General features: G+C 40.2%; 1 protein-coding gene across 1 annotated transcript in view; it reads right to left on the bottom strand.

Annotated features, from left to right (window-relative positions):
- Positions 1-1,978: 1,978 nt before the first annotated feature.
- LOC138510286 (cytochrome P450 1A4-like) overlaps positions 1,979-23,317 on the bottom strand; it is a 186,338-nt gene continuing 164,999 nt past the window's right edge. The window contains exon 7 of the mRNA XM_069625816.1: positions 1,979-8,008. Within this exon, the coding sequence (XP_069481917.1) occupies positions 7,726-8,008 (283 nt within the window). The 3' untranslated portion in view covers positions 1,979-7,725. The remainder of the gene's footprint in view (positions 8,009-23,317) is intronic.

The following is a 23,317-nucleotide window of genomic DNA, read 5'->3' as shown; positions in this document are numbered from 1 at the left end:
TAATAGGCGTTGATATTACAAAATAAAAGGAAAACAAACCCGTTCATCTGGTTTCAGCTTTGCTGCATTAAGTGGATATGATTTCTATTGGTAGTGATTAGTTCTAAAGTTATACAAAACATCAGAAAGCTGAGGAAACTGACAATTATGTTCTGACAGGCCCCATTTGGCAAAATGAGCAATTATGTAGGTATATTTAAACAACTTTACAAAGCAGAGCATTCATGCAAGATTAAAATGTTATTCCATTCCCAAAACGAACAATGTAGTTCAACAAGATATGCTAAGGTGAATCAAAATGTATTGAAAAGCATTTTATAAAATCAATACATACTATTAGGAAAATATGATAATTTTGAAGAGCAAGAGAAATTATATGTTCAGTGGCCAGACTGCATGTTTGACCTCACTCAATTGAATTGGGTTTGATGCAAATGCATGCATTTTGTACTTGCACAAATGGCATTTGCGCATACAAAATTGCATTGGCAGTAGTGGAAAGGCCATTTTCAGTGAAAACAACGCAATTGCACTGGGCCAAAATGCATATGTGTCCTGCATGTTTTTCAGTAACCTAACCTTTGTCTGGCCAGAATTCCTAAATTTGGACGCAAGATTTTTTTTTTAAGGTTTACACTTTTTAATTAAAAGCATCAAGCAGTACAAATACAGCATAGTTCAGAGTAAAGTAACAAAGCTCAAACATTTGTATAATAATCCATCTTGTTAACATAGATTACTGATATACGGTAAGACCCATTAGGTTTGGACTCTGCATGAATCAAAGCGAAAAGAATAAGACTTGCCTTCATAAAGTTGGGAGGGGGGAACATATAGCATATGGTACAAATGAGAAGGTGAGGTAGTAGGAGGGGTCAAGGGGAGGGGGACAGATATGATGAGGGTACTGTTTTGAAACACACTAGAGATACCTTATTAAATAGTATAGTCCTTTGACGTTAGGAAATCAGAGAACATTCTCCATTTCAATTCATGTCTGTAATGTAATAATGGGGTTGAAGCAATAGATCCCTTAATTCTATGTATATTGCATATGGAATGCCACCATATTTTATGATTAATCTGGTCAAACGTCTTCCATTGTGATAACTTGAACAGCAATCAGAATGAAAAGATCAAGTAGATGTGATGTCTATGGGCCTCCATACCGGGCTCCAGTACCGGGTTCCTCCAATGAGGACTTGCCGGGCTATTCCAACCATGGAGGACCCGGTAAGTCCTCATTGGAAAAACCCATCCCCATTTCCATTTGAGCCCCCATAGGGCTCAATGGGAATGGGGAGGGAGCTAATAACGGGCCTGTTAATAACGGGCCCGTTATTAGCTCCTTGGACCCCACGCGGGACCCGGAAAGGACGTCTGGTTTTACCAAACGTCTGTTCCAGGTCCCGCAAGGGAACCTCATAATAGGCGCTCCCGTAATGAAGGGTGCCGGTCCCGTACCGGCACCCTTCATTACGGGCGCGCCATGGTTATAATGAGGCCCTATGTGTCAAAATGATGTTGAAAAAGTGTACTCCCCTGATACAAAATCTTAAAATTGAAAGGTTCATCCACTTTAAAGATACATTTTATGATGTAATCCAACTAACAAGAAGGAAAAGGGGAAAGGAGTTTATACTGCTTAACCAAACTGGCCCCCTAACTTAGATAAACCTAAACATAATAAACTACGGATTTGGTAAACAGTGTATTGTCACAGGAGGGATGTCCACCTTCCGCTGGGGAGAACCGAAACAGGGAAGAATTCACAACCCTAAAAAGCTAGTGGACAAGTTTACTGAGAATTAAACAGCAAGCTAGCACTAAGTGATACACAGCGGGCAAAACATTAGCATATACATTTTACTAATGCACTTAACAATAGTAAAAAATCACTAATAAACACAGCAAAACGCCTTCCACAGATATTCCAATTGTTCGACACAATACAATAAAAAGTGCAAAAAAACAAAGGGGCTTCACAACGATATTTTATGATGTGCCATACCATTTTCCCAAATCTTTCAATATAATTACATTCCATGAGCATATGTTTGTAATATCCTTCAGTAACGTGACAATTCCAAAACATTTTATCTAGGGAAATCTTACACTTAAATAGCATAGCTGGGGTAATAAAAATTCTGTGCCGAAAAAAGAAAAGGGTCTTGGTTAGATTGGCCAAAATCGTTGTTTTCCAAAACGATGGGCAACCGTAATCTTCTAGAATTATAGAACAGTCTTGTTGCTATTATTTCTGTGTTTTCCACTGGGTATTTTCCATTTCAACGTTGGTGAACTCTTAATAGAAGAGGGAGGCTGAAAACTGGCCATCATATATATTATGTTGTCTAGGTGTACATGGTAGACATGAATATTCCATTAGGGGTTGCAGATTTTTTATAATGCATCTATTTAAAGAGAATATTGGTGATAAAAGGACATGGGGGTGAAAAATGTATCTCTAAATTCATTAAATGTCAGCAGTATACCTTGATTAAAAAGTTGATAAGCATATTCAGTTCCTTTAAGTAACCAGTTCTTCCAAAAAATGGCTCTTCCATTAATCCGTATAAAATTATTGAAGCATATGAACAGTGATATATATTTGAAGGGATTGGTAGAGGTGAAATACATTGTAATCATTTTTGCTGTGAATAGACATTTTTTACATTTAATATATCTATTTTTTGTATCAAATATATAACAATCAGATAGAGACAAAGGCCAAACCATACTACTTTCAGCACAAACCCATGTAGGGGTAAAACAATATTCAGTTTGATAAAACCAACTTCGTGTTTGCTTTAAAATAAAGGCAGAATGACACTTAATAAAATCTGGGAAGCCTTCTCCTCCACAAATGACCCTTCTTTCACATTTACTAAGAGAAATACTATGTTTTTTCTTACACCACAAACATTTGGCAAGACATGAATCCACATATTTGAAGAATTTCCTGGGAATTGGGATTGGGAGCATAAATAAAATGTACAAAATGATTGAGGAAATCATCATTTTAATGGATAGAAGATAAGAATAACGGGGACCAGGAATCAACAGTATTTTTCATTTTGGTTAATACAAAATTAGGATTTTCATTCATCATATATTTCACTGAGGCAAACATTTGTAATCCTAGATATTTGGTCTTCTTACAGCACCATATCATACGATACGGCTGAACCGGATGTTTAGTACAATTAATATTCATGGGTAGAATTTCCAATTTATCCATGTTCAGTTTGTAACCTGATGCTAATGAAAAGCAGAATATATTATCTAGCAAATTATTTAAACTTATTTCAGGATTCCTATGGAATAGAAGAATATCATCCGCATAGGCTGCCAATTTAACATGCAATTTACCAAAACGTATTCCTTGAATACAAGGATGCAGTGTAATAGTTTCTAAAAATGGTTCCAGAGCTAAAATAAATAACAAAAGGGAAAGAGGACATCACTGTCAAGTACCTTTGCCGGAAGGATTACAGGGACACATCTGACCATTCATAAAAATAGAGGTTTTGGGGTTAGAGTAAAGAACACTTTTCATAGATATGAAGGTTTCATGAAGACCATGCCATCGCAGTGCGTCAAACAAGCAGTCCCATTCCACTCCATCAAACACTTTTTCAGCACCAAAGGCATCATCTGCATAGAGATCATTTGAGAGGTTTGCAACATTCAAGACATCTAAAAAATTGTTTTGGGTTGGATGCCGAGAGTCTTCCTTTGACATACCCTACCTGGTCTAGTTCAATTAATTTGGGTAAAAAAGGGATAGGTCTGTTTTCTAGGATTTTGGCAAATATGTTACAAACAGAATTGATTAGGGAGATTGGTCTATAAATTTGTGGTAATGCTGCATGTACTGATCCTTATTAGGTTTAAGAAATGACAAACGCATAGCTTCAGTAAAGGTGCCTTCAGATTTTAAGTTTGAAACAAAGTGAAAGAAAATTACATAGAGTCTAGGGGTGAGTAATGGTTTAAAATGAGCATAGAAGTCGATAGAGAATCCATCCGGCCATGGTACTTTACCTTTTTTAAGTTCATGTACAGCTTTAATGATTTAATTTTGCGTAGTGGATAAGTTAAGTGAGTCAACATTAATAGTTGGGTAATTTGTCCGTGTAACATTTTGTCGGAAGACAGCAATATTTGTATTAATGGGTGTAGAATCAGATGAGTGTACTTGATCATAACATGTATTGAATAGATTAATTATATCTTTATCTGTTAATTTTATATTACCATTTGAATCCTTTATTGCTGTAATTTGACCTCTTTGTTTTATATTTAAAGGTAAGAGGTTAAAGAGTGGCTTATTTTATTGGAGAATGGGAGCATGTTTTATTTATATTTTAGTAGTATATAACAAGAGTAGTCAGAGGTAAGTTTATCATATTTAACTTTTAGCTGTAATATGTTATGATAAGTTTCCTGAGAAGAATTAGAAATATATTGTTTTTCAAGGATTTTTTATTTTCTTAATATCTCCTCAGGTTTCATATATTTCTTTATTTGGGCAACAAACAAAATTATCTCTCCTCTAAATACTGCTTTATACCAATCGTTAGGAATAGAAGAATCTTCATCTTTATTAGTCTCAAAATAATTATTATGGCTATTTATTAGAAAAGAAGTACATTTTTCATCCTTTAGTAAGGCTGACGTGGATTGGGACATGTTCAGATAAGGATCTTTAATCTATATTAGAGTCTATTATGTTAGCAGTTAGAGAGTTAGCCATGAAAATATAATCAATTTTGGAAAAAGAATCATGAGGAATGGAGTGAAAGGCAAATTCCATATTCAATGGATGCTGTAAGCGCCATGCATCTGCCAGGTTTAATTAAAAAATAAACTCTAGAAATTGATTTTGAGATTTTAAAAGTAATTTTTGACTTTCTGTCTAGGAATGGGTCTACTATTTCATTGCAATCTCCACGTACAATAAGGTTTTGAATATTGGAGTGAAGCAAAGGTTCTTAGAGTTGTTTCCAAAAGATAGTATCTGAGACATTAGGTCCATAAACATTTAGAATTGAGTAATATATACAGTTGGAGAGAAGGTTTACAATGACTCATCTGCCTATGTCATCAGATTCTGAACTAATAATCTTGCAATAAAAATGTTTATTTATCAAAGTAATAGCACAATTTTTCTTACCCTACCCTGTGCCCCACTAGCGAACACTTTTCCCACCCTTAGCTTTTTAAGTTTTGCAACTTCTAGAGTTGAGAGGTGAGTTTCTTGAATGCAAGCAATTGCAGGTTTAGATCTATTGAGTTAAGAAAGTACTCTTTGTCGTTTAATGAGATTATGAAGGCCTTTAACATTCCATGATGATATATCTATAGACATGAAACTTCAAGAATAAACAATATGAGCTTTACATAATAAATTACATGAGTATTGGAAGAGTATGAAGATATGGACTTCATCACAATTTTGATAAAACAGTTAATTGTTATGAATGTTACAGTACCCTAGGGAGAAAAACAAAAAGATAGAGGATACAGAAGGAATGAGGGGTGACAAACGGCAACATGAACATGAGTAAAAATAGATTGTAGCACTTAATATAAGATAACTATATGGCTAGCAGAAAACAGCCAAAACATTTCATGTTGGAGAGAAAAAGTTTTAAAAAAAATGTGGGGCGCCCAGCGAGACTAGGTCATCCAACGCAACACTCCAGCACAATTAAGTTTGAAAAGTTAAAGATTTATTTATTTCAATGGCTTTATGGTGCAATATTTGAAGATGGGACAGCAGTATCCATTTCATCTGCTCCTTGAGATTGTATGAATTGTTTTAGATCCCCAGGATTATCAAAAGAATTGATATGGCTTTTAAGGGTTACTTTTAATGATGCATGGTCACCCAAGACATATAGGGCATTGAGTTGTTTCAGAGCCGGCCTTAGTGCTAGAAGTTTCTTTCTTCTTGCAGCAGTAGTATTTAAAACACCTTCAGAGATTGTATGAATTGTCTTAGATCTCCAGGATTATCAACAGAAGTGGTATGGCCTTTAAGGGTTACTTTTATTGATACAGGGTGACCCAAGGCATATCTGGCATTGAGCTGTTTCAGAGCAGGCCTTAGCACTAGAGGTTCCTTTCTTCTTGTAACAGTAGTATTTGAAACATCTTTAGAGAAAAAATGTTGTTTCCATTCCAGGTGGGATGTTTAATCATCTTAATGCTCTTCATTATAAGATGTACATGCTTGAAGTTTAGGACAGCAAATATAAGAGTTCATGAGGCATTTCTACTGCTAGCCAGAGAACATATCGGACCAATCCTGTGAACACAATGAATATTGAGTTGTGTTGAAGGGGATAGATCCAACAACCTAGGTAACCTGTTAGTAAGAAATACAATAGTATCATCTCCTTCAATACCTTCAGGTAGGCCAACGATGCAAAGATTGTCTCTTCTATTTCTATTGTCTAGGTTTTCTGAATGTTTTTGGAGCATATCAATCGTTTTTTCCAAGTTGGCTACTCTACTTGTGATGTCATCATCATCACTTACTCAACGCTCTGCTTCAGATATCCTAGATTCAAATGCTGACCATTTATCATCTAGAAGTTGTAGTTTATTGTTAGTTGCCTCCATAAAAGGTTTTAAGGCTCTAGTTTCAATCAGAATGGCAAGCATGGATTAGTCCATACCCTCATCATTGGGAGTGGGAAATTCACTTTTTTTCCTTTTAATGTTGTGGCTGGTGTTAAGGCAGAATCTGTGCCTCCATTTTTCTTGGTTGCATCCATAATTATTTGAAAGAGGTGAAAGAAGTTGAATAATGTAGTGTCGGATTCTATTGTCACCTCTCAATATTATATAGCTTTAAATAATTAATGGGAATTAAAGCAAAAGCATGCCAAAGTTTTTTAAAAAAAGAATAATTAGGAGTTATTGTAGGGCAAGCTTGCAGGGAGACTTCAGAATAGCAGTTGTATAGCCCTAAGTTTGCAATGAGAGTTCCAAAAAATAGCCTTCCTTCCCTTGATGACAAAAGGTTAGTCATATAATCCTTTAAATACCTGGAGTACCATAAAACATCAGTACAATTCTCTTTTCTCTGCTTGCCTGTGCCTTTAAAACGGTCTGTGTTATGAAGAAAATCTTCTGGTGTAGCTGACAGGAATTTCAGTGAGTTACCTCCTTCCATGCACGTCAGTCCGCTGGCACCTCGGTCTCCAGAACACCGTAGCAACGTTCCCGTTCTCCTCCAATGCACCCGTAAATGAAGTAGGTGAGGAAAAACCTATTTATAAGACATTAGGTTTTAACTTTAAGTGCACAGAGGGCGAAGCAGACAAATTAGCCCACCATTGCGCTCGCCGCCAAGCCACGCCCCCAACACAAGACATTTAATATTTATAAATTGCATTAGACAATACCTAGAATATATAAAGGTTTTTTGAAAATGTATAATGTCTTGCTCAAATCGTATTTATCCTTTTAACTAGCGTCCGTAAAATAAAAGGACTTTGAGTGCATTTAAGCTAGCTAGCACATCCTTAATATAGCCTAAAAGCAATGACAAACACTATGCAGCTAAATTATATGCATTTTGGTGAAACACAATCTATGATTCCTATGTAGCTTTTGTATATTTTTAACTATTAGGTAAACAGATAACAGCAGATAATGAGAATATGCCTGATCCACCAGATTATTGAATCCGCTTATCAAATGTGTTACTTAGGAGCGCATTGCAGCTTTTAGCATGTACGCCTTAGGTTTCAAGCTGAGACCAGATACGGGTGTCATATCAAGCTTTTCTTCCTTTTCTTTTTCCAGTTTCAGCTGTTGTAGGATTGTAGTGAGAAGGAGAAACACCTCATTGCGACCCACATCTTCTCCCAGGCACTTCCTTGTTCCCATGCCAAACATCATGACCTTCTCAACCTTGCTCTTGTCAAGCTCTCCATTGACATCCAGGAAGCGTTCAGGCTTGAATGTATCAGCATTTCTCCATATTGTTCTAACAGAAAATACAAAACAAGAGATTTAGGAACATACAAAAAGGGCCATTAGGGATGTATCAGACAGTATTCCCAGTGGGCAATAGGGTATGTGAAATCCTGTAGTGCATTCTACAAACAGCTAGCTCACCACCATTGCTCATTAAGGTAGAATTAAAACATTAGATAATGATAATGATAATGATGTGTTATTTATATAGCGCCTTAATCCAAAGCGCTTTACAGAGTACATATTTACATGCAATATCACCCAACCGAAATAATGACGCGACTACCTAACATATGAATAGATCATGTAATGCAATATAGCAATGCTGTATGTCTATGTATCGGTGGTCCTTGTTAATTTAAAGATGTAATATAAGTACATAGAAACTTTCTTAGTACACTATGTAATGTTCTGTATGCATAGTTTAAATAATCAAAATTACAAAATGCACGTATGATATGATATAATAGTTTATTTATTTATATTTATATAGCGTCAGACAATGAAATTATGTACTTTATGTGAATGTGAGATGTGTACAATTTCCTGTGTCTATAAGGGTACAGAATTTGTAAGAAGTTAAGCTTTTAATGTCACACAAGGGTTTTTCTTTACCTTCAGGATAAAAATAAACATTTCCCAAGGTTTAATTGAGGTGCAAAATAAGAATATTGATACTGCTACTGTGGGAATTCACTCGGTCACAGTCAATGGGGGCTTTGTCAACATGTGTAGAAATGATACTCTAAAGTATACGTGATGTAATGCAGTTTAACCTAATAAAGGTATTTATTTTTGGCTACTTTTAACCAATGGAAGCGTTATTTTTGCAGGTGTTCCCATGCTCTTTTGGTATTTAAAATTCTGCCTCAAGGCGAAACAAAAAAAGGAGAGAAGGAAAAAAAGGAAAGAATGGAAAAAGAAGAATCTGATGGAGGCAAGTAATTTGATGTGGAAACCACTAACAAGAATCCCTGAGCAAGATTTAAATAGAACAATGCAGTCCGAGCAGCTAGTCCAGATACCAGCTGATACAATATCCCCCCATAAACAACTTTAAAATCCAGCGGGGGAACAGCCCATTAAGATTAAAAGACAGAGGGCAGCAGGCATATAGAGCAGAATCCCCAAAACTCACCAGCCTAAGCAGAGCTCGGCAATAATGTCTATGTCTGCTTATTTCTTCAAAGTATTCAAAATAATAGTTCCCAGAGTGAACAAAATGTTCAATCTAATTGCAACCCAATTAAACAGAGAGTGCTATTAGCTTGGAGGAATGTTAGCAATTGATTTGCCATGGAATTTGCTGAGCCATGCATGTATATGCATCTATGAGCTCCGTGTGGTCACCTGTCATCACAGATCAAAAGTTGGTTTAAAAACATAATAGTCATGTGAAACCCTCAACCAGATAGTACATCAAATGAGATTCCCTTTCATATCATGCAAAAGGCTGAGGTGGAATCTTACTTTATGGAGGATACCATTCAATCATCTTTGGTCTTAATAAGGTTTTCTTACATGATATAAAACATCATTTTAAGTTTTCAAAACATTCTGTTGTTCCGGTAGCTCATGAAACACAGTAGACATGAAGTTTATTTGAACCATAATACACCAATCCAACCCACTGGTTATTTGACACTACTTTTAACAATGTGACATTTTCCAATACACTTGCTTTAATTGATTGCATGAATACATTCTCATTGTATTGTTAATTGTACAAGTATACGAAATCTGAACACATGGCGGACCAATGAGGCAGAAAGGGGCCAGGCTTAGCCGCCTTTGTATGTGTTCTGTCTGTAACCGCTCCCAGGCTGGGATGAGCAGGCAAGATTGGTATGGGTAGCACAGGGAGTGGGCCAGTGGAAGTAGGAGTGGGTTAATAAAGCTAGGGGCAAAAAACAGGAAGTTGTGGGTTGTTCTGGTGAGGTCATATGAGATGGAGGAGGAAAACCAAGAGAACAGAAGGAAGAATGGCATTGGACAGGAGGGCAGAGGTCAGTTTCAGAACAGGGGAGTTGTTGGTTGGTGAGAGAAAGTGGTGCTGTTTTGTGAATGTGCATGTACGGTGGGTGAGTGAGAGTGTTCATGAAAGAGTAGAGTGAGTGTAAGGTGAATGAGGCCATGAAAGTAGCATTACTGAGTGGAGTGTGGGGTGGAGTAACAGGTGTTTGGAGAGGGGAGAATAGTAGTGGCGTGGAGAGGGGAGAGTAGTAGTGGTTTGGAGAGGGGAGAGCAGTAGTGGGGCGGAGAGTGGAAAGTAGATGTAGAGGAGAGAGTAGTTGGAGAGAGCATGATCGGAGGGTGGCGCAGGATTATAGAGAGAGAGACATTGGTGGGAGAGATGAGAAAGATATAGAGAGACAGGTAAGAGAAGGTGGGTGGAGTTGGATAGAGGAAGGTAGGTGTTGGAAGGGAGAGGAACATAGTGACACAGGCAGAGCAATATAAGGGTGTGAAAGGAAGACAATAGAGTGGGGGCTTGAATGCCTGGAAGGCACGGCAACAATTCCTAGAACTAACCTGGGGGTAGAGTAGGTAATATCTAGAAAGTCCCAGAGAGATTGATATAGATAAGGCAGTTGGCTTTAGGCCCTCACCACCAGCCAGATATATCATAGATAGTAGGGGTAACTAAGCAGTATGAACTAACCTGGGGAGTAGGGACACCTGGGTTAGGGAGGGCCAAGCTGCTTCTCGATTAGAGTCAGAGGGACAGCCTTTAGAGCCCCATTCAAGAATATAAATATGAAAGTTTGAAATGTCTTTGGGAGTTGATGCATTTTAAGGCCACCTGTGACTCTATTTACATACACACCATGACTTTGGTGATCGAACCCTTCAACACCCACTTTAAAACCTATCTAGACAATGCCCATCTTAGAATTAAGTCAACTTGTAATTCCTCCAAATTCAAGAAGAATTGCTATTAACTTTGTGTATCATTAAGACCACTTGTAATCAAGCAAAATCCACCCAGTTATACATGGCAGAATGGCAATGTCCAGCCCCATTAACAGAATCCATTCGACTCTAAGGGTATTTTTCTGAAATTACCATGGTTTTAAATTTTGCTGTGGTAAATCCTTCAGATTTTGGGGCTGGTGTGGAGGAAATACCACCAGCAAACTGCTGGAGTCATCTCCTCTGCATTGCCGCCAAATACACAGCATTGTAGGGTGGTAAATGTGGCAGTAATTGCATTACAATGACCAACGAAATCATGGGTGGAAGGTTTTGAATAAATCTGAACCATTTTAGTCCATCTGCGCTATTGCAAAAAGGGTCGGCCATATGCAAATCAGTCAGGTACTGCCACCATTGGGAGCAGCCCAGGCCAAATTGCTAGGCCAGGTACCCTCTGCACAGAAACACAAGCAACCTCAGCCATGTTTCGGCCTTGTTGTGCCTTTCAGTAGCAGCTTGGTTCCCTATGATGCAGTAAACAAGGGACCCGCATCTGGACATACCCTCTCTCACACAGAGAGACAAACTATAACCAAAAAAGTGATGGGTGGAAGGTTTTGGATAAATGTGAATCAGTGGCACTGCTCTGGGCAACTTTCCACACCACCGTTTGTTATCATGCTTGCGCCATTGCAAAAGGGGTCCAGCCATATGCAAATATAAACACTTTTTTCCTGCATTGTCAAACTCATCTTTAACCCATTATCCTGAAATATATTTGTGTACATTGCTGGACAAACCATGCAATAATGGTTCATATTAATCAACTGCTTTAAGTTTTGGTTGGATGACAAGATGAAACAGACCTGAGAAAGAAGGGGTGTAGATTGCAATGTTCACTATGTATCCCAGGGAAACATGCATACACCAATGATAGTATTATTTTAAGAATTACTGAGCAGATTAGAACTGATTTTCTGAAATCATGTTCACAATGTTCATTAATTAGTCCGGGCCAAGCGTGCACAGTCCCTTCAGCAAACTACAAGCCATTCCCAGAACTGAATGAGCAATCAGGAAGTGAATAAAGCTAACACGCTTGAGCAAAGAGTGGGCCAAATGCTGCCAGTTGCGTAGAAACTACAGGACGTTCTCATGCAGCATACCTCCCTGTAACTGAATCAGCATTCAAAAAGTGGGTATAGCTCACAGATGTGCTGAAGTACAAGTGTTGGCCAAGTGCAGGCAGTCCCAGCAGGAAACTACCGGAAGCTCCCAGGTGACATACCTCCACGTAACTGAAACGGCATCCAGGAAGTGAATAAAGCTAACAAGCGTGCGCGATGGGGCAGAGTGAAGTGCAGTCAGTTCCTCAGGTCTGTGCTCGGCACTTGGGTGATATCGGGAGAATATATAATGGACAACTCAGAACCCAACTGTTCCTGGTTGATCCTCAATTGAGTTTGAGTTTGCACTGTTTATATATAATTGGCTAACGTGGGCCCACGACATTTTTGCAGATGGAATATGATGTCAGCAGTAAAGTACTGGGTGAGGATTTTATATTATAGAATGAGATGCAATAAATGACTTCCACTGTGGTGGGATCTTCAAAGGAATCACTGAGCTTGAAATATTGACTGGGGATGCAGGGGTTAAGAAAATAAGTATGGATTTTCTTCGGCCTGATGAAGATGTGTTTGAGTTTGGAAAATACTTTTTGTACATCTTTCTCTTGGGAAAATCAACCAATGATGCTCTCAAGATCAGTAATGCCCTATGGAAGCACATGTAAATCAAAGGGTTGCACAAAACAAACTAGATAAGGAACCTAATTTAAGTGGTCTATAGATAATTATTGAACAGGAGGAAAAAGAGAATTTTAATATATGAAATGCAAATAACACCTGAATTTCCAGCACTTGCAACATTAGGGGCACTATATTTAGTTTTGAAATCCTTAGTATCATTTCTTGAAAAGCTGGTATTCATTTATCAAATGATGGATTTAATATAGCAGTGCATGCTAATGTAATCATCGACTTGAAGTTTCATGGTTCCTCCTTATCCAAACTTTTTCTTAAGGACAATGGGGATGAAAGGTTTGACTTTTGAAATATCGGCAAATGTTATTCTATTAAGGATTGGAGATTTGATGGATTCCCGGCCGGGTTGATTATTGAAGATTTTAATGAAATATGCGTGCTGGAAGTAGAAGCAATGTAACATCGTAATGCTTCTCAAATTTTAAATCGCAAGACATGGAGTAAGAAATCAAGAAAGAATGCAAATAGTGTTGCAAAAGACGGGTTCAAGATGTAAGAGGTAAAAATAAAAATGTGGTGCACATAGAAGGAAACATTAATACAAAGATTAAGGGAACAAGAAGGAAAAAAGATGGCATTAAACACAGACAAATCGGAAGAACAAGTAATAAAAGAGAAATAAATAAAGAGGTTATAATCAGTGATGTGTCTAACTTTACGTTAATGGAGGGTGAAAATGGGAATTTTGGATTGAGGGAAAACCTGTAACACTATGTTAAAGAAAAAGAATAGGGAATGTTTAACTTTGGATATACAGAAGGTTTTTCTCCAATACAGGAATTTGCTAGGAATCGGTGGGGCGCCTTCTCAGAGAATTGTATGGTAAATAAAGATTTTATGCATGGCAATTCCTCTCCTGGAATATACAGAGAAAGAGGAGCTCATTATCTAGTGCCTGTCCCAGTGTATGACTGGCAAAGAGTTTTTTTAAATCCTGCTGAAAGCCAGGGAAGTTTCTTAATAAATGAGTCATCTCGATTGACTAAGGGAATGGACCAATTAGCAGCATGTTCACCCAAATAGGATAACACGAATGCCACCTTAGCCCGATCTGAAGGAAAGACCCTGGTTCGACATAGGACATGTAAATTACATTTATTCATGAAGACTGCGCGAAATGCTTCAAATCCCCCATGAACCTTTCTGGGGGTGCTAATGGAATGTTTCCCGTTAAAACCACCTGCAGAGGAGGACTGGGAGTGGAAATCTGAACCAGTGGAAGTCCACCAGGAAAATCGTGCTTGTACTGCTTGAGAATTCAGTGCGTTCTCTGTTAACCACCAACTCTCTTCAAAGGAAATTGGTTTCTGACCTTGCTGCATGAACTTCTGCCGGTAACACCCCCAAAATCGGGGACAAATTGTCTATTTCTGTGTTTTCCGTTACGCTCAGGTAGGGTATTTTAAGTAAAGGCTTCTCGTTCTGTAACGCTTACTTGGACTTCTCGGGAACGTAATATCCCTTCAACCTGTAGACCTGTTACCATGAAGCCTTTAGGATTCTTTTTCTGTTAAGACAGACAGATAACACCAATGGAGATGCTATAAATACTGTAAATGGAGATAACTGCTAGACGATATGTGTATGACTACCTAGAAATGTACTCCCCTCTAACTCTAGTGCTAAATACCCTTCTCACCTATGTTTTGTAAATGTGGAGCTCGCCATCCTGCTTTTAACAGTGGCGCGTTGAGATTGTGACATTGCCAAAATTTGGAATGCTGAAGAACTCTATAATTCTTGAGGTAGAGTGTCTTTTTAAAAGAATGAGTCTTTAGGTAGATAAACAAATGATGATACTGTAGTCTTTCAGAATTTTAAATGGTCCCTATGTTGGAGAGATCTCTCATACTAATTAGTTCTGTCTTTTCCCCTTTTTGCAGGTTCTAGGGAGTTAGAATGCTGACTATAAATGATGCACACTTTTAAGGAGTAGTTTTCTTCATTAAGAAAAGCACTATGGATGCGGAATGGTTGCAGGGATACTCAGAATGAGAAAACGTTAAAACGTAAGTTTGTCTATTCAGAGTAATTGCAACCTTCAAAAGCAAAGCATGGTAACAACTGTGAGGCGATAGCTTGGTGAAACTCCAGGTACGTAAGCGCATTAAAAACGTCTTCTCTTTTTACTCTGTGAAGTTCGTTTTTTAATAATTAAATACCTTTTGTGTTTTCTGCAGGTTTTGGAATGCTGAGAGAAAACCTTGGAAAGATGCTGCGGCTGCAAATGAAAACTTCTGACTGAAGTAGTGCTGCGAACGAACAATTATTCTTCACCGAAAATGACAGCGTTGAAGGAAAGCTTCTGTTAGTTAAGTCTTATCTGTGGTCTGTGATGTTCTGTAATCTATTGCAAGACTAATATTTCTCTTTTCTTTAGTTTCTTTAGATTCTGTGAGGAGAAACGCTGGTAGTCCTACACCGCTGTCAGCGCAGCAGACGTGAAGCGCACTCTCCAGCGGAGGCAGGGCTTAAGTAGCTCTCCATGACAAATGATTAGTACTGTGCCGCTGCTTGTAAATGGATCTTCTAGGTGGAATTACTATTGTAACCCATGGAAGTCTATGGAACTGGATGCTGTGAATGGTGTGAATGCCATATGTGCCAGGCTAACACCCACCTTTGACCTGCTGATTGATTTAATGTGTTCCGCCTAGCCTGAATGTCTGAGTCAAGACTGTATATGTGTTTTGACTGGGATCATGACACTGTTCCAAAGGAGGATGAGATAGTAGTCGAAGTTCCACCATCCTCCTATAATACAGCACTTGTTTTAATACGCATTAAAAAGCGAAATGAAACAGAAAAAATACAATGTTGAAGAAGGTACATACTGAACTGAAATGCAAACAATGGTACACACGTACACAAAACCATACATTCCCAAACCCATACCTGCCACTTTATACAAATAGCCAGTACTGCACATAATGCATTTGATAGGTTTACATTGAAAGCATACCACATGCATGTAGTTCTATCACATACAAAGAGTAGTTGATTATCATTACGTGGTATGTGTACGAGGTTGATGTTGACTCTGGAACAGAAATTGATGCAGAATCTTGCTCCTTCATTTTCAGCCCAATGTCTGAAAACAGTACAATGGAAAAGGAAAAATAGTACTTGAAAAGTGGACTTATGCGACGAGATAACATTTCACTTTGTGCAGGTCGGAAGGGCTCACCATTGGGATAGAAGGCGTGTCAGTGATTTTGTTTTTTGCAAGGGTCTGTTCTTCCATCAATGTGCTCTAAGTGAAGAAGGATATTTCAATCAACACATTTCCCAAACATAATTTCTAAGGGGCACTGTGGAAGTTTTCATCAAGGATCACATTTACTGACTAGAGGCTGCACAAAGCGGGTAAAGATGAACTGTACTAAGATGTACTAAGATGAAATATTTGACACTTGTGTTGAATCTGGTGACTATGGAAAATTGAGCATTAGAACAGTGATGTAGATAAACAGATGGAAGATAATACTTATGTATGCCGACCATCGTCCTACATACCAACAAACATAACAAAATCCACGTTCACTACTCACCTCACCAGCCACTTGCGGAAATTGAGTTGGGATGCCATCTGGAAGCATTTTAGGAAGAACATGCGGTCGACGTTTTTTGTGTACCTTGACTTTTTGTACATATTCTGGGTGAAGTGCAGGCTGCAGACGCAGAATCGATTGGCCCTCACATCAGCCTTGATTTCCTGGGCCCTAATTTTAATCTCATCCACTTAACAACCACAATTTCTAAGCCATCTTCTTCTTAGATCAATATCCTTTGGGAATACATGCAAGATAGTACCCAGATCGTTGGCGTGGCTTGCAGAAGTGCAACAAAGAACCACAAGTGATGGCATTCTTAAAAAGTGCGTGAGAGCTGTATAAAGAAATGTGAACTATTAGCATGAATAACACAGGATCAATGTGAATAAAGCAATTTGCACCAGAGATTTGTGTTTAAAGTTTAATTAGAATAAAGTCAGAAGAGCTGTGTGACCGAGCCCAGTGAACTCTGCAACAACTTTATTAAACAATTGTTAGACTGGACATTCTACTAAAACGCACATTGATGAATTGTGGTAGTTATCGAGAAGAAAATACCTGAACTAATTGCTAATGCATAACTCTTTGAGATACATGAACATTAAAATCCCGGGTACATTTGGTTGAAATCCACATAAACGTTCATTGTAACATTCGTTGAACATAGAGAAGTAATTAGTTGACTTACCCTTACTTTGGCGAACATATGAGCAGATTCAGCAAGCAGAGGAACAAGTATCCGGTGAACAGGTAGCTCGATGATGATATACCTAGTGGATCTCCCAGATGTTCTCAAGGTAAATCTCAAGATGTTTATAAAGGCTTACACAAGTGGATGAGTATGTGAATGGAGGACGTGTTCATAGACAGCCACTCTACCTCCATCCCAATGGTTCCCAATTGCCATATGAACCCACCCTGCTGCCTTTCCAGCGCACAGGCGTAGGCCTACCAAAGTCATAGGTGCGAAATGCCATTGATACTGGAAGGGTGAGTGTATGAGCATGAGGTGAGCACGAAAAGGCCAGAACAATGCAGTAGGGACACAACGTGTGTTGATTTCAGGGCCTGGACTTTGAAGAGGGGAGTCTGGAGACAGGGTCTGGGGAGGCCATGTGGACAATGGTCAATGTGCGGAAGATCCCTTTGAAGTGTACATGGTGTTTGACAACTTGAGCGGTCACACCTATCTAGCCCCCTTGGAAGGGCACGGTCATAGGTGCCTAATGCCATTGATACTGGAAGGGGGATGGATGGGGACAAGGTGAGCGCAAAAGTGCACCAACCAGGGCTGGACTGGGCTACAGGGTACTGTGGAGATTTCCTGGTGTGCCTCTGCACTATGTGCCTATTTTGTATTTTATTTTCACATTATATCATAGGAAAAGGGTGGAGCTAGAGCAAAATGCGTAATATGGGACCACTTAGCAAATTATTTCCAGTGCCTCCATTCGTTCACAGTCCACCCAGGCACCAACCATTCTAGCATGACACTCATAGACAATTGCGCGTGTTCTTGAATCACTGAAAAACTCCAAAACTATCCTTATTTACTCATTTGTATTTTATTTAATTGGGTGATGTTGATGGCACCAACAAACAATAAATTGTATACTTGAGGTTGAAGCATAGTATGAGAAAATTCCCTGTACTGTCCGCTCTCACTGGGGAATTTGTAGCGAATGGCTCGAAAGACACAGGCAGGTACTACTCATCGATTGCGGTATCCAAGCCTCTCATAAAGCCACCATGTAAACGAATAATAGGCCACCAACCTGTACCACCTGAGAAAGAGAAACACATATTTAAATTGAATGAAGCTGACAGGGGGAGGCTATGGTCTTGATAATAAAAATTACATCACATCTAGAGTATACTAACTTGTTACTTGGAACTGTTCCGCAAAGTTCATGCATAAGTACCATCATAATCCTCAACACAGAACTTGTGAGGCAGGTTTTCTCGGCAGCAGCAGTTCTCTGCCTCGGTTGGCATGACCTTGCAACAATTGCAGGTACACCACGTTGAAACGTCTTCCATGCAGCTCGGCTGTGGCTCATGCTCGGGTGATTGATCTTGCAAACTATTGTCTGATTTCCCATAGTTTTCGGCAGCCTTCTCCTTCCATCAGTTCTTCCTCTAAATACTCAGGCTCATACTCGGAGAGCTGTTTTGTTGACATTGTACGACAAAGATTTAACCAAAAGGCAAGAAACAAGTGAAGTTATTTCTGCTACTGTAAGTAAAGGTTCACAGGGGCTTCGTACTAGTAAAATAGCTCAACCGAGCACAAACGAGACACAGGGGGATCTAAACTAAATACAGTGAAACTGTTGACTAAGAAACTAGAGTGTTCCCTGATCCGAAAGGGTCTGTTTATACTTCTTGAGGAAAGTGGTGCCCTGCCATTTCCATGGAGACATGTCAATAATTTTCAGACAGAGAACGTTTAAAACGAGACGTGCATTGGCGTTGTGGAAACGGCAGAACGTGTCTAGTGATGTCAGCTTCGGGGGTGGGTGTTTTGATTTATTGCCACAAGCGCACTTGACTTAGGGAGAACGATCCATGGATAAGATTAGCACAAGATGGCAGCGCCCAACATGTTGTTTTTGCATTTGTAAAAGTGAGGAAAACTAAGGTAAAATGGATATGAAAAATGTCTACGATCGATCACTGTATGCTTATAACGACTTGCACAAATGATCGGGACAATAGCACTTTTGAGCGCACTATTCCTTTAATATTCCAAGTACCATTACATTGAGTTTTCAGTAACACCTAATATTTAAAGCACTAGTAATGCAAAACCACTAGCACCATTGAAGTAACATATTAGCATTTATAGTTGGGGGGCTCAGGACTCTCACAAGAGTGTGAGTGTGTGTGTGTGTGTGCATGCAAAACCAGTATGTCATTCCAAATTCATAGACCATACCTTGCTTTTACTGCCTAGATCTGCACTGCTTCTATTCTGATGGCCTTTGTCAATGGGCGAGAACTCATGCCCCAGGACCCTTGTATGATGCTGTATGTGGTATTCCTCTGGCTCCATGACAATTCCTGCTATACCAGGACATAAATACATTGTAGATTATCCCATGGGTAGTCCTCAGTGTGTTCTTTGTTTGGGTGGAATATTTGGGCCAGAACATTGTATGAAAGTGGACATGAGTTCATTTCTTAGCATTGATTAGCAATCTTATTTTGCTCACCCTATGGGCATCATTGCAACTCTCAATTGGCATCACTTCATTTGCTATTTTCTTCCCACCTCAATCTACTTGTGGGGGTATTTCTCGCTCTACCCTGTCCTCTGTTCATTTGCCACTTGCTGGAGGGGTCTACACCTGTCTACCTCTGCCTACATCTCTACTGATTTCCAAAGCTTGCATTTTACTGTACTTCCCCCAACTGAGGATATCTTTGCTCCTTCCACCACGCCACTCACCTGCTTCCTACTTGTCATGATTTTCCTACGCCACCTTGTTTGGAGGTTCCCCTTACATTTTTGGCATGCAGGTTTGTAGCTCTCATGTGCGGTCATACACCAAGTCAGAAGTTTGAGAAATTGCAATCCGGCCTGTGTGTAGAAGCCAAGGCTTTTTTTATTTTTATTAACTAATAAAACAATGCAGGTAATTCCATCTCAGAAAGACTGACCTGTGGACCAGGTCCTCCTTTCAGAAACTCCCTGTCAAAAGCATAGTGTATACATGTGCTCTTCTGCGTCAGTACCCTGATCTGCAGCACCTGCTCTCCAGTGGGCCAGAGCACGTTCAGGGTTCCGGGTAACCTCTTGACAGCTGCAGTGACAGTCATGTCTATGCAGGACAGGTAATATATTTAGGACATGCCCCATTTGTGAAGAACTGGATTCTACTCCACAGGAGTATAAGTATGAGTAGGGGTAAATTGGCCCACTCAGCCCTCACACTTCTACATACTAAAACACAAAAGCAATCAAGTACAGTTAAGAGATATACCTCCTTCACCTTTTGTGGTAACGTGTTCAGAGGGAAGGCTATGCTCTTAAGAGGAGTGTGGAGGTGAGCCAATAGTGATCCAAACAGCACCTTATAAAGGGAATGTCCAATCAAAGTTCTATGAAAATAGATATACTTTAATTAAACATACCAGCTGCATGTAGAATGAATGAAAACACTGTACAAAAACCCGGCCCAAATGAAGAACAGAGAAGATGCAACAGAATGGAGAAAGTAGTACTCTTAAGCATAGTCCCAGGGGTTGTAGATAAAGTACTAACAACAGAAAGGATATCTTGGTGAAAACAAGAGTGAGCGTGACCTAACCAGTCTCTAGGGCCCAAATGGACCTAGGAGGCAGTTCAGAGTGAACAATCCCAGGATTCAGTTCTTGGTGGGCTGACACAGTCAGCCCCAATGTTGAACGTAAATGCGAGCTGATCAGGCTCAGTTCGGCATGTAGGATCGTGGAGCCCCCAGCATTAAGCGGGCATCAAGTGGGGCGAAAATCGGTGGCTCTCAATGATGCAGGTCAGGGCGGTCCTAGGATTACTTCGCAGTTGACCAGGCCGAGTCAGTATTTAGCCACAGGGAGGGGTTGATGAGTGGTGCTCCAGAGTTTCGAGTCGGCGGGCACCATTCCTCAAAGTGGTGTACTTGGGTGAGTCTATGTGCAATCGGTGAGGCAGCAGTTCAAGAGCTAGCTGAGACGAGCTCTGGTTGTAACCACTTTTTAGAGTCAGCGTGTGACTCTCCAGTGATTTGGTTTGGGTTCTGGCATTGAACAGTCACTTTGGGCATAGAAGGTGATTAGCTTAATCAGGATACGATGCAGTGTCTAGCTGGTCCAAGGGGCAAGCAATGTTCGATGTGGTGCAGGAGTGCAGCAACCAGCGGCAGCAACCTCCCTCTTGTTCCATGTGTGCTGAACACAGAGTGACCGTTTTGGTGTGGTAGAACAGGGGGCTTTGGCTGGTCTGGTCCTCCATTTTCTGTGAGGCCCTCTCAGGGGGACTCAAGAATAGGGTGGTTCCATTCAGGGACTGTTCTGGAGATTCTGCCGCAGAGTGGTAGTTCCTGTTCCAAAGCAGAGGTTACTCCCGATGTGCCCTGGGAGTGGCAAGGGACAGATCGTGTTTCTGTCTTGAATAATTCCTTCTTCACCTCAGGCTCAGGGATTTGGAGAGTGCTACTCTCCCAACGGAAGTCCAGTGAGATCTTCCGAATGAATTTGCAGCGTAAAGGATCTGTGAGGATGTGAGTGAATATGACAGGGTAGAAGCCCCCTTCTTTTAAAGGCACAAGTCCTCAGGTGATTGGACTAAAGCTAGCCTGTCTTAGTCGTCCAATCCATGCACTTGAACAGAGTGGACCTTGCCCTTCTGATGTCACACCCAACATGCTTTGCTCCAGAGGAAGTGGAGAGGAAAGGAAAAATAGAGGGGGCAATGGGAATCAGGATTGTGGCAGCCTCCTTCCACTAACCAGATCCCTCCTGAGTTAATTCTGCCCCTTCCCTTCTCACTGAGAACAAAGGCCTTTAGAGATGCAGAACCCTGGTGTGAGGCTACTCCTTTTGAATTGGTGAGCTCCTTTGATACCTGGGCCCATGACAGCTGCCTGCTGTGCAGTTGTCTCAAACAGAGGGTGCTACATGCCCTCACAAAGTGATCAAGAGGAGGCCCAGCCCTCCCGGTTCTTGACTTGCTATTTGAAGGGCTACACCCTCGTGACTAGAATACATATCACCTTGGAAATAGACAGTTGTAATCATAAGTATTACGATGCACTGTGCCTAAACTCAGGCATAGCTTTCATTTGCAGTTTACCCTGCCACCAACATGGATTACTTATGGTTATCATAGTTTTAGGTACAGGGGTATATCTTAAATGCCGCCTCTGCGCCCCATAGACTTGGCTGTCTCTGCAGCTGTCAAGTGGGCATCTCTTGACCTGTGAACCTGCTCTGGGCCACGAGTAGAGCAGGCACCACTGATTAAGCTACTGATGCAGCAGGGCATGAGTGCACTAAGCTTTTGGCATGGAGTCGACAAAAAAAGGGGAATCTGTTTGGCAGATTACCCTTCTGGAGATGGAAATACCGTCATTATTCTATGTGTTATGATATGATATGATTGGTTATTTATAACACGCTTAATATCCAGAGGTTTCTAAGCGTGGACCCGGGGATCGAACCTGTGTTGCTCTGCAGCGTCATCTTGCTTCCAAGGCGAGTACATTGCCCCTGAGCTATCCTCCCTGTTAATAAATCAGATTTTTGCACCCTTTCCAGGTGGCAATACCTACCACCCCTATTCCCAAACCCACAAAACTATCCTGGTGCAACGTAAAAATGTAAATACATGCCATACCCAACTTTAAGCTATGGTGGCTAATATCTCTCATAATTATCCAAATGACATCAAATTGATATCACACATGTATCAGCCCTGTAAAACTAGCTCAGCTGTGCAAGGGTTATGTGTATTCCCCCAGTCAGGTTATCTCTGCTTCTCCTTGCACGACTATAGCCCTAGGGGTTGCCTCCCTTTGACCCTTTGTGAAGGCAAGGTAAACTCCCCTCTTTCCCCCCATGAGACATCTGCTCCACAAGAAGCTGTCCTGGGACCAGGAATCAGAGAGCACAATATTCACAAACGGTCTGGCCTCACAAAAGGATGTTGCATATCTAAAAGCCTTTGATGCTATTGAAAAGGAAATGAGGCAGGGTTGGAGTAGACAGAGAGCCCAGACCAGCTGGAGCAAGGTTCAACCATCTTGTTTTCTCTCTTTAAATCTCTTCCTTCCCATCCCCTCCATTTCCTTTTACACAAATCACTTTGTTTGTGATGTCAGAAGGCAAAGTCCACTTGTTCCAAGAACAGGGATTAAACACTTACACCAGGCTTGCTGTTGTACAATCACCTGTAGACTTTTGCCTTTGAAGGAAGAGGTCTCCAACTTCTTCTCTGAATCTATCTCTGGAGACTTCAGCCTTGAAGATTTCATTTGGTCCCTGTTGGGAGAGCAGTCCTTT

The sequence above is a fragment of the Ambystoma mexicanum genome, chromosome 6p (genome assembly GCF_040938575.1).
Source record: "Ambystoma mexicanum isolate Mex_15411 chromosome 6p, UKY_AmexF1_1, whole genome shotgun sequence".
Taxonomy (NCBI): Eukaryota; Metazoa; Chordata; class Amphibia; order Caudata; family Ambystomatidae; genus Ambystoma; species Ambystoma mexicanum.
This window is presented reverse-complemented; position numbering and strand designations above follow the sequence as displayed.